This window comes from Callorhinus ursinus, unplaced genomic scaffold (assembly GCF_003265705.2).
Source record: "Callorhinus ursinus isolate GAN/ISIS: 27379988/994484 unplaced genomic scaffold, GSC_fseal_2.0 scaffold21, whole genome shotgun sequence".
Taxonomy (NCBI): Eukaryota; Metazoa; Chordata; class Mammalia; order Carnivora; family Otariidae; genus Callorhinus; species Callorhinus ursinus.
Window position 1 is genome coordinate 5,013,498 of NW_027397083.1, and position 14,986 is coordinate 5,028,483.

At 65.1% G+C, this 14,986-nt stretch overlaps 3 protein-coding genes across 25 annotated transcripts in view; 1 reads left to right on the forward strand and 2 right to left on the reverse strand.

The window, feature by feature from the left end:
• Positions 1–482: 482 nt before the first annotated feature.
• On the forward strand, positions 483–8,236 carry CHRM4 (cholinergic receptor muscarinic 4). 3 transcript variants are annotated; one of them, XM_073904670.1, is made up of 2 exons: positions 483–703; positions 5,607–8,236. In XM_073904670.1, the coding sequence occupies exon 2, from the start codon at positions 5,636–5,638 to the stop codon at positions 7,070–7,072; it is 1,437 nt and encodes a 478-aa protein (XP_073760771.1). In that variant the 5' UTR covers positions 483–703; positions 5,607–5,635; the 3' UTR covers positions 7,073–8,236. The 3 variants fall into 3 exon arrangements, with proteins under 3 accessions (XP_073760771.1, XP_025734711.1, XP_073760772.1); XM_025878926.2 differs by lacking the exon at positions 483–703 and adding an exon at positions 1,131–3,701; XM_073904671.1 differs by lacking the exon at positions 483–703 and adding an exon at positions 3,714–3,942.
• An 81-nt stretch (positions 8,237–8,317) lies between these two features.
• Positions 8,318–11,613, reverse strand: MDK (midkine). Of its 4 annotated transcripts, none has more exons than XM_073904673.1 (5): positions 11,470–11,613; positions 9,996–10,072; positions 9,682–9,849; positions 9,398–9,559; positions 8,318–8,683 (listed from the first exon to the last, which is right to left on the reverse strand). In XM_073904673.1, exons 1-5 carry the CDS (start codon positions 11,484–11,486, stop codon positions 8,658–8,660), a joined length of 450 nt encoding a protein of 149 aa, XP_073760774.1. In that variant the 5' UTR covers positions 11,487–11,613; the 3' UTR covers positions 8,318–8,657. The 4 variants fall into 4 exon arrangements, with proteins under 4 accessions (XP_073760774.1, XP_025734713.1, XP_073760773.1 ...); XM_025878928.2 differs by lacking the exon at positions 11,470–11,613 and adding an exon at positions 11,077–11,462; XM_073904672.1 differs by lacking the exon at positions 11,470–11,613 and adding an exon at positions 10,781–11,053.
• Positions 11,614–11,716: 103 nt separating this feature from the next.
• DGKZ (diacylglycerol kinase zeta) overlaps positions 11,717–14,986 on the reverse strand; it is a 41,532-nt gene continuing 38,262 nt past the window's right edge. For all 18 annotated transcript variants that reach the window (XM_025878915.2, XM_025878920.2, XM_025878924.2 and 15 more), the window contains 7 exons: positions 14,830–14,969; positions 13,999–14,030; positions 13,800–13,843; positions 13,250–13,370; positions 13,127–13,160; positions 12,806–12,905; positions 11,717–12,508 (listed from right to left, as the gene is read on the reverse strand). In XM_025878915.2, the coding sequence (XP_025734700.2) occupies positions 12,392–12,508; positions 12,806–12,905; positions 13,127–13,160; positions 13,250–13,370; positions 13,800–13,843; positions 13,999–14,030; positions 14,830–14,969 (588 nt within the window). In that variant the 3' untranslated portion in view covers positions 11,717–12,391. The remainder of the gene's footprint in view (positions 12,509–12,805; positions 12,906–13,126; positions 13,161–13,249; positions 13,371–13,799; positions 13,844–13,998; positions 14,031–14,829; positions 14,970–14,986) is intronic.

A 14,986-nucleotide genomic window follows, 5' to 3' on the forward strand; every position in this document is an offset into this window, starting at 1 on the left:
CGGCTCTCTGCCCCGACGGAACCGTGACGGCTGAGCCGACCCCACCCACCCGTAACCTCTTGCTGGGGTCAAACACTCGCGCCTCCGAGGTCCCACTGTGAGCCGGGCCCTGTAGGGAGGGAGGTCCAGGCGGGGCGCAAGACCACCTCCGGGTCCCGGGTACTTGGTCAGAGCGGAGGCGGAGAGCGCAGCCAGACGGGGCTGCCAGCTCCCTCCCCAGCCCGCGAGGGGGCGCCGCGTCCCCATGACAACGCGGACACCCCACCCCACCCCCCACCCCAGCCTCCCGGGAGGGCAGCGCCCCCCGCTAAGCCGTACTGCCCACCGTGGGCGGTGCCCCTACAGTGGCCGAGCGCGGAGCTGTCGGCCAGCTCCAGTGAGGGGCGCGCGTAGCTGGGGTCCCCGACGCCCCGGGTGGTGCCCCCCGCGCGTCGCAGTTGGGTGGCCGGCCCGGGGCGGGCGGCGCGGCCCCACCAGGATTGGCTGCTTCCCCGTGACATCACGCGGCTCGGGGAAAAGTGCGAGCGTGAGTGCGAGTCGAAGCCACAGCGCCAGGAGCTGCGGGCGGAGCAGGGGCCGCCCCTCGGCACCCCGTCCCCGCCCCCGGCCCGCGGCCCGGCCACGCGCCCCGCCCGCTGGCCCGCGGGCCGCGCGCTGGTCCCGCCGTCTGTCAGGTGCGAGGGGACCGGGGCGGAGGTGTCTGGTAAGTGACTCCGCGGCGGCGCGGGGGCGGGGGGGGGACTCGGTTGGGGGAGAAGGACGTGGGGCTCCCGGACCCTCTGAGGCTCCCCGAAGGCGGGTCCCACTGGGACGGGGCCCCAGGCTCCTTTGGGGACGAGCGCGGTGCTGGGGGCTGCACAGAGCCCGGGGGTGAGGGGCCCCGCTGGAAGAAAGACCCGGAGTCTCGGAAGCTTCTCCAGGTGCGCCTCTGGGAAGGAATGGACATTCAGGAGGTCGGGGGAGGGGTGCCCGCCCACAGCCCTCAGGGCGCCAGGGGCAGCCGTCGGGGGCGGGACCCCGCACTCCAGCCCTCCCACCTGCAGCTCTGGAGGGCACCAGGCTCTGGAGCCCTAAGGAGCCTTTTTCCCGCCCGTCTCCCCGCCCCCCACCCCCGGCGCTGCCAGCCCATTCGATCCATGAAGTCCTCTATCCGCGACCTTGAACCCCGACGGAAATACCCCTACCCGCTCCTGGCGCCCTTCCCCCACTCCAGGACTACCCCCTGCTGTTGCCCAGGCCCAGAGCCCGGGAGAGCCGGAGCCGAGCCCTGGGCCCAGTGGCGGTAGTGTCAGGCGCAATGCCTTTGCCAAATCCCCTGAGCCCCTTCTACCTCCTGTGAACTCTTGAGACTCTTCTCCCGCCCCAGGGACGGATCCAGGGGCCACAGCCTTCCCGGAGCCCTAGAGTGAATGCCTAAGAACCAAGGACCCACACCCCAACCCCCTCCCCACGGCGTCCAGAGCACGCGCTCCCTTCTCGTCCGGAAAAGGGGGGGGGCTCCAGAACCCGGGAAAGCACGGTGCCCACGCCCAGAGGCTGCAGGAACTGCGTGCTAGGGGGTTGGGGGGAGGGCGGGGCACCGGAGAGCCAGGGCCCCATCGACCGGGAAGAAGACCTGGAGGAGCCTCCAGATGAGCCCAATAATAACTCCCAACCCGGCCCTCGAGGTCCGCCCTGGCTCAGGCTCTAGAAACTGGTGCCCACTCTAGCCGCTCCGGCCAGACGGTGAATCTCCTGCGGGGTGCAGGGTTAGAAGTGTGGGTGGGGAAGAATCTTACACTCAACTGACCTAAGCCCGGACTGGGCCTCCCCGTTTTGGGGTGTTGCCGGTACACTCCCGCGTGCAGACCGGGCACCCTTTTGGCCATAAAGCTCCGTGGGCATGCTGAGCTGAGCCCCGTGTCCTGTAAGGCCAGTGGGGCGACTCCAGCCGCGGCCCCTCGACAGAAGTCAGTCCCAGGCTGGGACTCCACACCGCAGCGTTGGGGACCCAGGCACCACTGGGCGCTGCCTGAGACGATGCCCCAAGGTCAGGGGGCCCGTGGCAGCCCAGATTGTAGCCTGGCCGCGACCCTTCCCCACTCACGAGCGGGTCACGATCCAGACCCTGGCGCTACACTTGCTTCTCTGCGCTCAGCCAGAGTCTCAGCTGAGTCTCCTGGCAGGGCTCTTTGACCCGGACAGGTCACCTACTGTGGGCCCTGCATTTGCTCCTGCGCACAAACTCACAGGTACAGGCATACCCGAATCGTGTGCATCCCCCAGGCCACAGCACCCCGGGCCGCACACGCAGGCACAAGCACGTGTCCACATGGCACGGGCCCGCTCACGCGCACACGGGTCCCCGGTATCCAGGCGTGGCCGAGCGCGCACACACGCACATGCAGACAGCTACTCGCTTCTACTAGCGCTCCCCAGTAATCACACACAAACAGAACTCGCACTCGCCTTCCCGCCCACACGTTCCTCGGCGGGGCCGGGTGGAAGCCGGGCGCCCTTAACTTTCTCACCACGGAACCCGCGCGGAGCCGAGGGCAGCTCCGGGGCAGGGCCTGGCAAGGGTTAGGGGTTGGGGGGGGGGAACCACGTCCTTCCCCTGGGAGGCCCTGCCCTGGAGCTTCCTCTGTGTTCTCGGTCGCGATGGAGTTGGGGGCGGTGGCGAAGAGCCGCCCGCCCGAAGTCCGGAGCTGGCACCCAGGGCTAGACATTGCCATCTAGCGGTGTGCACAGGCCTGGGCAGCGGCTGCTTGCCTCCCCAGATCTCCGGTGGGCCTGGATCGCAGAGAAACGCCCCAGAGAGGGTTGCTGTCAGAATGTCTGCGGGGGAAACCCGAGGGGTCGAGAAAGAGGGTGGGGAGGACGCGCGAGACACCATGCCTCACCCCTTGTGCTGCTGTCAGCTTCCCCTAGCAGACCCAGAGGGGAACTAAACCACCTGTCACCTCCTTGGAGACAAGATGTCCCCCGTGGAGATAAGAGGCCTCTTCTCTTCTGGGAAAGCTAAGTGGGGGAGCCGGAAGGGAGTGGGTGGGGACCCTTAGTTCTTTGGTTTTGAGCAGTGGACAGCAGAGGCAGGAAATCAACCTGAGACAGGTTGAGGTTGAGAAGGTGGCTCCTGGGTTCTAATCCTGCCCCCCCTTACACACCGGATGACTTTGGGCAAGTTAATTAATATTATCCTCATCTGTAAGAAGATACTTACATCAGTGAGATGGGGATACTAATAGTACCTGCCTTATTAGGCTTCTGTAAGGATTAAACCAGATAATCTCTATTAAAAAGCTCAGAGGGATTCCTGACTCCAGTTAACAATAAACAAGGGCTATTATGTTTTTCATATTTGGCACCTCCAGCCCCATTCCCATCTCGCTGGCCTGTGTCCTGGCCCCGGGAGGCTAACGGGGCTTTCCTTGGTGCTGGCGGACAGATCCTTCCTGCCCACCCTGCCCCTGTTTGCACCTGCCTGGGGAGGGCAGCCTCTTCATTCTGGGTGCTTCTGCTCTCCCAACTCAGAGGGTGACAACTGAAGCTCTCAAAGCTGAAAGGGGCTGTCAGAGACCCCAGAGAGGGTGGTATTTAGTCTTTGCCCTTGACTCATGTGTGACCTTGGAGATGGCAACACCCTCCCCTCCTGAGAACCAAGGATTTGGACAGGCGAACATGAACTGCCAGGCCAGGAGGCTGGGGCTGTGTCTGCAGAGGTGAGTGAGGGGGTTTGAGGCCAGGCGTGGGGCAGGGGGTGGTCACCCTGGCATTTGCCTCCAGCCTCTGGTGCATTTTCATGCTGCAGATGCAAAGTTTAGTTGCTGGTCCCCATAGCTGCTCGGGAGGGGTCTGCGGACCGAGTCCTCTCTATTTTGCAAATGAGAAAGAGAGGGGCGGGAAGGTGAGGTGGCTGGTCTAAAGCCAGGACCCTGCTGGCCTTGGAGCCTGGGCTGCTGGGTGAGTGCTCCTTCCTCCACACCGGCTGGCTCTCCCTCTCTCTCTCTCTCACACACAGACGCTGAGTATACGACAGCACGCGGGGCTGGCGGGGCTGGGATGGGGCCCGTGTGCGTGTGTGTAATGATGCTCGTGTTGGCGGGTGTGAAGGAGGCTGGGCTGAACGGCTGCCCTGGCACAGCGCACTGGGCGTGGGCCTCGCTCACGTGTATGGGAGAGGAAGGCGGGGGAGAGATGAAGAGGAACCTGGGTGGGAGGGGGGTGCCGGCTCAGGGGAGGGGCCATGTGCTTGGTGGGGGGCCCAACCGGGGTGCCCTCGGTATGTTCTGGTGGGCCAGGGGGGCGGTGCCGTCGGGCGGGCTGCGGGCCCCCCTGCGACATTCCTCTGCCCTCTTCCCTCTGGGACACTCTGGGTCCCCTTTGGGTTCCCAGTTGGGCCTAGGGCTGGCCCCGGCCCCTTGGAAGCCATGTGTGTCTTTTCTCGGCTGACAGGCCCTCTCGGCTTCTCACTCCTCCTGGTCCTCACTCAGCCCCTGGCTGTGGATGGGCCCTACTGCCCCTGCACTGTGACCCCACCCCTCCGCCCTGGGGCTGGGAGGGGGAGCTCGGGGAGGGGCTGCCGCAGTGGTACGCACCTCCCAGACCCTTCTGCATGGCGCTCTCCTCGTCCTCGGGGGTTCCCCACTCCAGGCCACCCCTGGTCATCCCAGGGGCCTTCCCCAAGGTGGTATCACCGGCCCTTACGGCCCTTTGGGCCTCCGGCTGCCAGAACCCTCAGCTCTGGGGCGGCGGCAGGACATCAAGGGCTCGTGGAACCTTGGGCGGGTTGTCTCACATCTCTGCGCCTCAGTTTCCTCACCTGGAAGTAGTGAAAAATAAAGGCTTCTGCTTCACAGACTTGTCGCGAGGAAGACATTAGTTAATATTGATAAAAAGTACAGAAAGTGTCAGACACTTAGTAGACAGTAAGTGTTAGCTGCTAATCTATATTATATTCTTGCCTGTGTCCCCAGTGCCATCTGGGAGGATGGAGGACAGGTCCCCCTCTGATGTTTGGTTACAAAATGACTGAGGAGGTGAATGCATGAACACTTCTGGCCAGAGCTACATGCTGATTCTGGGACCACCGAAGCCCCTCCCCATCGCTTCTCTGGGCCCCGCAGGCCCTGGCCTTCTCTTGGCACCCCACACGTGCCCCAGGGCCTTTGCTCTGGCCATTGCCCCCGACTAAGCCACCTCTGCGGCTCTTCACATGGCTGCCTCCTTGCCATTGTCCAGATACCCTCCTTGGAGAGGCCTTCACTGATCACCCGGCAAGGAAGCGTCCCTGTCTGTCCTCTGACTCACCCACTGTACTGTTGCCCTGCCTTGTTTTCCTTCTAGCACTTTTTTTGTGGCTCACATGTTCGTCTGTCTGCCCTGATCAGATTGTCAGCTCCGCGAGGGTGGGGGCCGTGTGTGTCTCAATCACCTCTGTAACTCCTGCACCTGGAAGGGTGCCTGCACACAGTGGGCCCTCAGTAAGCGACGGATGGGTGAAGAAACGAGCACACGACAGGACAGAGTTCTCCAAGGCTCTGCAGGGTGATGTTCCTCTGTCACCTCGAGTTACCTCTCTAAACCACTTCACCAGCTCACCCTTTCCTCTCTCCTTCCTCCTCCAGACGCGGGCCGCCCACCGCCGCTAACCAAAATGGCGAACTTCACACCAGTCAACGGCAGCGCCGGCAACCAGTCTGTACGCTTGGTCACCTCAACGCATAACCGCTACGAGACGGTGGAGATGATATTCATTGCCACGGTGACGGGCTCGCTGAGTCTGGTGACTGTCGTGGGCAACATCCTGGTGATGCTCTCCATCAAGGTCAACAGGCAGCTGCAGACAGTCAACAACTACTTCCTCTTCAGCCTGGCGTGCGCCGATCTCATCATTGGCGCTTTCTCCATGAACCTCTACACCGTGTACATCATCAAGGGCTACTGGCCTCTGGGCGCCGTGGTCTGTGACCTGTGGCTGGCCCTGGACTATGTGGTGAGCAATGCTTCCGTCATGAACCTTCTCATTATCAGCTTCGACCGGTACTTCTGCGTCACCAAGCCCCTCACCTACCCAGCCCGGCGCACCACCAAGATGGCGGGCCTCATGATCGCCGCCGCCTGGGTCCTGTCCTTCGTGCTCTGGGCACCTGCCATCTTGTTCTGGCAGTTCGTGGTGGGCAAGCGGACGGTGCCGGACAACCAGTGCTTCATCCAGTTCCTGTCCAACCCGGCGGTGACCTTCGGCACCGCCATCGCCGCCTTCTACCTGCCCGTGGTCATCATGACGGTGCTCTACATCCACATCTCCCTGGCCAGTCGCAGCCGAGTTCACAAGCACCGGCCCGAGGGCCCCAAGGAGAAGAAGGCCAAGACTCTGGCCTTCCTCAAGAGCCCCCTGATGAAGCAGAGCATCAAGAAAGCCCCGCCCGGGGACCCGGCTCCCGAGGAGCTGCGCAACGGGAAGCTGGAGGAGGCCCCTCCCCCGGTCCTGCCGCCCCCGCCGCGCCCCGTGGCCGACAAGGACACTTCCAACGAGTCCAGCTCCGGCAGCGCCACACACCACACCAAGGAACGGCCGCCCACGGAGCTGTCGACCACGGAGGCCACCACGCCCGCCATGCCTGCCCCTCCCCTCCAGCCGCGGGCCCTCAACCCCGCCTCCAAATGGTCCAAGATCCAGATCGTGACGAAGCAGACTGGCAATGAGTGTGTGACGGCCATCGAGATCGTCCCGGCCACGCCCGCCGGCATGCGCCCGGCGGCCAACGTGGCCCGCAAGTTCGCCAGCATCGCCCGCAACCAGGTGCGCAAGAAGCGGCAGATGGCGGCCCGGGAGCGCAAGGTGACGCGGACCATCTTTGCCATTCTGCTGGCCTTCATCCTCACCTGGACGCCCTACAACGTCATGGTCCTGGTGAACACCTTCTGCCGGAGCTGCATCCCCGACACGGTGTGGTCCATTGGCTACTGGCTCTGCTACGTCAACAGCACCATCAACCCCGCCTGCTACGCCCTCTGCAATGCCACCTTTAAAAAGACCTTCAGGCACCTGCTGCTGTGCCAGTATCGGAACCTCGGCACCGCCAGGTAGGCAGGCAGGGGTGCCGAAGGAGGTGCTGGCGGTCACGTGTGCGCGCTGAGCCACGTGGGCGGTCACGTGGGTGGTCTCCCACGTGGCTGCCGGGGAGCGCTCTGGAAGCGTCCCTCCGTGTTCCTGTTCCCCGACGAGAACTGAGGTGCCCAAGACCCCTGTGAGGCTCAGGAAGAAGCTCTGGCGGGATTCAGAGAGACCAGATCTCGGCTCAGGCTGGGGAGGGTCGGCCCCAGAAGCGTCTGAACCAGGACTGTCCGGCCTGCCTCAGGGAGCTGGAGGCACTGGCTTTCTGGGGCACTGCCCCACTGTGACCAGCCAGCGTGGCTGGAAGAATGGACATCTGGAGGGGACCAGAAGCCCGAGATCCCCTTGGGAGGAGCAAAGGAGCCGAGGCTTGGGAAAGGAGGCTTGGGAAGGGAGTGGAAGGGTAGGGTCTCCCCGTTCTGCTGTAGTTGGTGCTTTCTCCCCGCCGCACCCCGCATGTAGGCCCAGCCCCTCCTCCCAGGTCCCATTCCAGGGACAGAGTTCGCCCCTTGCTGCAGCTACTCGGCTAGGCGCTGGTTGGGTGGGCGGGTGGGCTAGCTGGAGGCCAGGCTGTTGTGGGCTCTCAGGCCACCCCACCACCACCACCACACTGTCCTGGTCACAGTCAGGATGGGGCAGCTGGGAGGTCAGTGTCTCACACTCAGGAACTGAGGTCTGGCTTCTGGTGGTCCCACGCTGAGCAGAGAGGCCCCCCCCCCTGGTTCTGAAGAGCCCTCCCAGCAGGCTTCTGTGGCGTGTGAGGGAGGCCTGGGTCTCTGGGGAGAATGGGGGCAGACTTGACCCACACAGGCTGGGGGGGGGCGGGGCCAGGGGGGAAGGCAGGCAAGCAGCCCCCACCTCTCCTCTCCTCTCCCAATGGACGGAACCTTCTCTTGGTAGTGGGCTATACCAAAAGACCTTTGCTTGAGAGTGGCTGAGATGAGGAGTGTCAGTTCCAGGGAGCCTTCTGGGCTCCCTCCCAGCCTTGGTGTGGTCCCTGGAAAGACCAGACTGAAAGGCTCAGGGGACTGGACGGGGGCACCCTTTCAGGAGTCAGTCGGGGCCCTGGAAGCGATTTTCATAACCATTCTGCTTTTTCCATGAGCTCTGGGGAGCACTCACCGCCAAGCCCCCAGCCCCCTGAAAGCCAGTCCCAACTGCCTTCCCTTTCCTTCACAGGTCTCTGCCCCAACAAATTACCACAGCAAACTCCCTGGGTTGGGGCTTTTATATATTAAAGGAAAAGCTTTTATTGGGAAGGAAAAAAAAAAAAAAACACGACGGTTTATTTATTTCTCAGTAATGGCATCTTTGTGGGGAAGAACAAAAGGGGGTACCGGGATTCAAATCCCTCTGGGGCAGGAGGCTCAAGCTGTCCACAGTCCCCTGTCCCTCCCCATGTGGGACACGTGGGGGTGGGGGGTGGAGGAATGAAAGGGAAGAAGCAGGGTATGATTGAGAAAGCTAACGAGGAGACAAAAGGCACTGGCAGGTGAGCTCTTGGGCCTGTGGGAGGGAGGGCACCGGCCCCGGGCTCCTTGGCATCCAGACCTGGCGGCTAGTCCTTTCCCTTCCCTTTCTTGGCTGTAAAACAAGCAAGAAACAACGTGTTAGCTGAGTTCAGGTGACCTAGTAGAGACGCCGCCCCACCCCTACGCCCCCCGCCCCAGCCTATACATTAGGGAGAAAATTCTGCCCCCTAGTGGCTGTAGATCAGCGGACCCCGGTACCCCGTGGGGGAGCGCAGCCATATTGATGCTGAACCTGCCCCCACACCAACTCCTATACTTTCACTGGGGCTCGGAAAATCTTCCAAGTTCTTGGTCCCCGCAGCGCTCAGCCTCCACCTCCTCCCCTAACAAGTGGGCTGATTCACTTCTGCCCTGATGGCCTCTCTGAGCGGCTGTGAATCAGGAACCAGCTAAGGGATGGCGGGACAGTTAAGTCCTTCTGATACTAGAAAGGACCCAAGCTGACCAAATGTTCCCTCTGGCTGGAGAGATGACAAAGCCAAGCCCTTCCAGGACAACTCCCGGAATCCTAAGCAAAATGCCCCAACAGAACAGAGCGAGTTTGCACTTCCACTCGGGCCAGAAGGATTTAATAACTCCTCAGCACCTTCTGTGGGCCACGCTCAGTACCTGCCCACCTAAGGTATCTCTACAGACAGGAAAAACCGAGGGCAGAGATGTCAGGAAGTCACCCACCGCAGTCCAGAACCTCAGGCTTAACTATTCCCTTTCACAGGTGGTGGCAGCCCCCGGCAATGACCCCCACACCCTCCTCCACTTCCCTGACCTTTGGCTTTGGCTTTGGTCTTGGGGGTGCAGGGCTTGGTCACGCGGATGGTCTCCTGGCACTGGGCATTGTACCGCGCCTTCTTCAGGGTGCCTTGGCGGGCTTTGGTGCCCGTGCCCCCATCACACGCCCCCCAGCTCTCAAACTTGTACTTGCAGTCGGCTGGCGGGAGAGCGCCCCAGGTCAGATCTGGGCAGCCAGTGGTTGGAGGCCACAGACCTGCCCAGGTTTCGGCGAGGCTGGGCCCCTCCCCTCCCCTGCCCTCCGCCTGCGCCCCACCTCACCTCCAAACTCCTTCTTCCAGTTGCAAGGCACCCTGCACCGGATGCGCTGAGTCTGGGCCCCACAGGTACCCTCGCGGAAACCCACGCCGCAGTCCTTGCTGCTGGGGGTGCAGGGCCCCCAGGTCCACTCCACGCACTCGCTCCCCGGGCCGCCCTTCTTCACTTTGTCTAAGACGCACGGGGAACGGAGCTCAGACATACTCGGGGACCGCTTCCTGGGGTCCGGGCCTCGGAATCCCGGCGGCCAGGCCCAAGGCTGCCGGCCTCACCGGCCCGTCTCCAGCCCTCCTCCAGTCCCCCACACCCCATATCACCTTTCTTTTTGGCCACCGCGGAGGCGAGCGCCAGCAGGGTGAGAAGGGCGAGGAGGAGGACGCCTCGGTGCTGCATCCTGCGGGGGAGAGGTCGGGTCAGAGGCCCCCGCCCGCCCCCTTCCCCACGGGGGGCCGCACGCGCGCACCTCCCACCCCGGTCCCCACGCTCCAGGCCCACGGGCCGCGGCGGCGGCGGCGGCGGCGGCGGCGGCAGGAGGGCTCTGGGGTCGGCCCCTCGCCGCTAGTCGGGGCGCACAGCCGGAGGCGTCTCCCTGGGGGCGGCCTGGAGCCCAGGACGCAGCTCAGACCGCCACACGCCTCCGGGCCCCGGGTCGCCTGGGGCCCAGCGGGCGAGGGGCCGAGGCCGCCGCCGCACGTCGGCCGGGGCCCCCGCGCGCTCACTCGCTCGCTGCCCGCCGTGCTGCGCTCCCTCCCGCGCCGGGCCCGTCCCGCTCCGGCCGCCGCGGCCCCTTTTGTCTCCAGAACCGGTCTGAGCCGGTCACATGGGCCCCCGCCCCCTCCCCGCCCCCCCACCCCCACCGAGGAAGGACCCGCCCCGCCCCCTCCCCTCAAACCCGCGCCGCCCCCGACCCCGGCGTCCCCGCCTTCGCTCCCGCCCTGCGCCCCCGGGCGCTTCTACCCCGGCTTCCCGCCGCGGGTCCCCGCACCCCCCCGTTCACCCCCCCCGGGCCGTCCGCGTTCAGACGACGGGCTCTGCCGGCTTCCCCCCCCCCCCCGCCCATCTTCCGAGCCCGGGGTCTCCCGGCCCCAGGCCCCTGTCCTGCCTTGGCTCCCCCGGCCCCTGCCCCAGCCCCAGCTTGCCGCCGCCGCCTCTGCCCCCTCCCCGGGGCCGTTCTCTTTCCCCGCTGGACGCCCGCCTTCCCTCCCGGGGAGGAAAGACTGGGAGGATGGGGACTTGGGAGGGAGCTCGGAGCCCCGGGGGTGTCACGGGTCCCGGCGCTCGGCGCGGGGCCCGCATTCCAGCCTGTGTGCGGCTCCGTCCCCCGATGACTGTTTAACCCCGTCGAGGACCGGCCCTCTGCGCCCCCTTAGCTGCTGGGGAAGGAGCGCCGGGCCCCACCTCGGGTCGCTTCACCAAGTGTGCAGGGAGCCGCTCTGCTCAGTGCTCGGGGAGCCCCAGAGAAAGCGCTCGGGCTCGGGGGACGCGGACGGCGCCGCGCCTTTCAGGAGCGCAGGTTTTCGGGGGCGGGAGCTGGGGGAAGTTGGGGTGTTGGGGAGCAGCCCGCAGGTCTGGATTTGGTGAGGCTTGGGAGCTGACAAGCGCCGTCTGAGAAGTTCCAGACCCAGCCAAGGCGGCGGCTGCAAATGCCCACCCCTTCCGATCCTGGGGCCTTGGGGATCACCTCACCCGATCCCCTAAACAGCAAAAGTAACTGGGGCCTAGGGGGAGAGGGCTTGCCCAAGGCCACAGGGCAAAGGGACAGAAGAATCCAGGCCTCGCCCCCCGCCCCACCTCTCTTTCACTTTCATTGTTGTCGTCCCTGCGGGAAGCGGGAAGCGAGAGGAAATCAGCTCCTCCCCCGGCCCCGCCGAGCCGTGCCGCCAGGCCGAGGTCAGGTCCCGGGCAAGCCTGAGACCCCACCCCCAAACGGGAACCAGGACCCCCCAGAAGAGGGTCTGCAGAGGCCCAGGGCGTCCAGTCCCCCCACCACCAGACCCCGCTGCTTCTGGAAGACCTCCTCCGCAAGAAAAGAAGGGCAGAAAGGAAAAAAGTCCACTTTACTGAGTCACACCCAGCTGTAAACATGTCACCACGAGAGCCCCACTCCAACCCCCAGGCCACACGGTCGGCGGTGGTGAAATGACTGGGTACACGGGGAGGGTCTCGGGGGCGTAGGCGCCAAGCAGGGCGGCGGGCAGGCAAACGCAGCAGGCTCTGTTTCCGGGAGGAAGCCCCCCCCCGGGGGGGGGGGTGGGGGGTGGGGTCAGGGCAGGAGAGAGGGCCCAAGCTGTCCGCAGGCTCAGAGTGGGGCCCTCGCGGCCCAGGCGGCTTAGGAAGCCTCTTCCCAAAGGCTCCCTGATAAGGGCCCCAAGCCCCGCTGCCCTCCCCCTCTACCCCTAACCCCCAGGGAGGGCACCCGCTGCAGGGAGGGTGACGGTGGCCCTGAGGTGGTCCCGCCCCAGTCCCCCAAAGGCCTGCCCGGTCCAGTCCAGTTTCCTGTTCCCCTGTCAGGCCTGGGTCAGGCTGGGGCCTCAGGGGGACAGGTGGGATCCCCCCAGCTCCTCAGAGTCCAGCCCCAGGCCTGGGCGGCTCCACAGGCGGCAGCACGGGGCTCCTTCCCTGGGGCACGGGTCCCCCCGTGGTCATCCGACTGGAATGTGGCAGTGAGGTGGGCAATGAGGGGCTCCTCCCCTGGCTGGCCCTGTCCCTCCTGCTACACGGCTGTCTCTTGGTCCTCCCGCTGGATCATCTGGTAGTGCTGCCGGTTCTCCAAGTAGGCAGCGAGCTCCGTGTCCTGAGCCTTCTCGGCCCGCTGCCGGGGAGTGTCGCCCTGGGGGGGGGGGCTGCCATCACTTCAGGGGCCTGAGGAGAGGGCAGGGGACCTTCCCTCCAGGTGGCCAGTGAGCAAAGGAAAAGCTTCCGAGGACAGGCAGTCGTGGGCTGCCCACCCGTCCCAACAACCCCTCTCCAGCGCAGGCTCAGGTTTTTCAGAGTCCGGAGGGTGTTGGTTGAAGGACAGCTTCCAGTCCTAAGAGGTGGCTCTCCTCCATGGCTCCGTGCTCACAAGGGCCCGCGCTGGGGAAAGGGCTGCTCTGTGGCCGCGCGGGCTCCCTGCCAGTCTGCTCACCTGCTGGTCTGTCTTCATGAGAGAGGCCCCCGCCTCCACGATGTAGTGGCAGATGGTGCGCTGGCCCAGGGCTGCGGCCTGGTGCAGACAGGTCTCCCCGCTGTGGAAACAGGGGCTGGCTGTGGACCCCCATCTTGTCCTCGGGGCCCTCTGTCCCGTCTCCAGAGGGCGGTCAGACACAGAGGGGAACACGGGGCTGTGGGGCAAGGGCCGAGCGGATGTGGCCTGTAAGGGTTTCTAGGCTCAGCCGAGTGGGAGGAGCTACACGAAGACGGGGCAGTTTCCAGGGTGCCCAAGGTCTCGCGCTGCCCAGATACTCACTTCTCCTCCACAGCGTCAAGAATCTCTGGGGGGGCTGGAGGAGAGGGGAGGGGGCGGTCAGGGAAGCCAGCCATCTCCCCCCCCCTCCTGCCCTGGCCCCGGGGCCCCAGTGGCCGAGCTCACCGTGGTCCAGCAGGTAGCGGACCACATCCTTGCTGCCCGTGCTGACGGCATGGTGCAGGAGCGTGCGGCTCTGCTCGTCCCGGTGCATGAGGTCACCCCCAGCTCGGTGCAGCTCCTGGAGCTGAGGGCAGGAGGCAGAGCAGGGCTGGGGCTCCTCACGGCCACCCGCCTGCCAGCCACAGAAATGTCCCCCAACTCCCATAGGCCCCAGGCCTGACACTACCGTGCTCACACACGTCATCCCTCTGGGTGTCTTTCTGAAGTGCAGGGGAGAGACCCGGGGCTTCTAGACTCCCCGGGAGCACTGAGCACCAGGCCCTGGGGCCTGTGGTTCCTCTTAAGACTTGCTCCTCTCTGAGCACCGGGGACAGGCAGACTGTGCTAGCAAGCCCCTACGAAGGGACACTGTGAGCTGGACAGGGGCAAGGCGGAATGGGACAATCAGCACGGAGACCCTGCAGAGGGCCAGACGATGACAGGCTAACTGGGCCCCACCCAGAGGCCCTGCCCCCCAGGGCGGCGGGGTGGGGGGCCCGAGCCCTCCTAGTACCTTACAGAAGTTGTTCCTCTTGGCAGCCTCAATCAGCTCCTCACCTGCACGGAACACCTGCCCGTTATACCCTGGGCCGCAGACATGCTGGGCGGAGGCGTGGGCCTGCCCGGGCGCAGGCCCTGGCTGTGGGGGGCTGTGGGAACTCCACCCCCACCCCCACCCCCACCGGGGACCAGGGAGAAAGGAGAGGCCTCACCTTTAGGGGGCGCCGCATCCCCTGGCAGTGACCTGCAAGCAGAGCAGGATGAAATGGACCCAGCGACAGCTGTCACCCCCCCCCGCCCCAACCAGGGGGCGCCCTGTGTTCTGTCAACAGTTTATTGAGTGCCTCCTACACAGCAGGTGCCGCGCCGGTGGGGGGGGCTGGCGACACAGCAGTGAACAAGACACACGGAGAGCTTGTTCTCACGGAGCTTACATTCTAGTCAGGGAGACACATGTCAACAAAGAAAGAAGGCCTCCTTGGAGCGGGAAGGGCTACGAAGAACACAAGGCGGCGTGCTGTGATCTCACAGCAACGGCAGCCGGGGCTCCTGGGAAGACTTCTCTGGGGAGGAAACTCCCAAGCTGAGGGGTGAGCGGCGCGCGGGGCTCGGGGAGGACTGGGGACCGTCCTGAGGCGGGCACACTGGAGGCCGCGAAGGGCCGGGAAGGGCACGGCGCTGGGCAGTGCGGATGGAGGGGAGCTCGGGGGCCCCGGCTCAGGCTGCCGAGCTCGGATGTTGGGGGACAGCAGACAGGACTGCAGAAGAGAAGTCAGAGGGGGAGCCCAGGTCTCCGGCCAGCGCAGCAGGGTGGATGGCGACGCCACTGCCCCGGGGCGGCGGCGGCAAAAGGGCTGCTCAGCTGGGCTTCGGCCAGGGCTGGTTCTCTGCCAGTGACTCAGCCGGGGGGGGGGGGGGCCGGTGGGGGCCAGGCAGCCAGCTGGACAGTGGACATGTGTCTGACGCTGAAGGCAGGACGGCAGGAGGTACCGGCTTATAGGTGGGGTTTCGAGCCAGGGGGCTGGAGGAGATGCGGGACTCACCGGAGCGTGGGTGAGCAGGGGGAGGTGGGGAGAGGGGAAGTGGGGGTTGGGAGGTCAGGCCGGGCCGATGCCCCCAGCAGCTCAGGGTCCAAGATATAAATCTCGTCCTGTGCGATCTCAGTTACATAGTTGAGGTGTTCCTGTGGGTGGGGAGGTC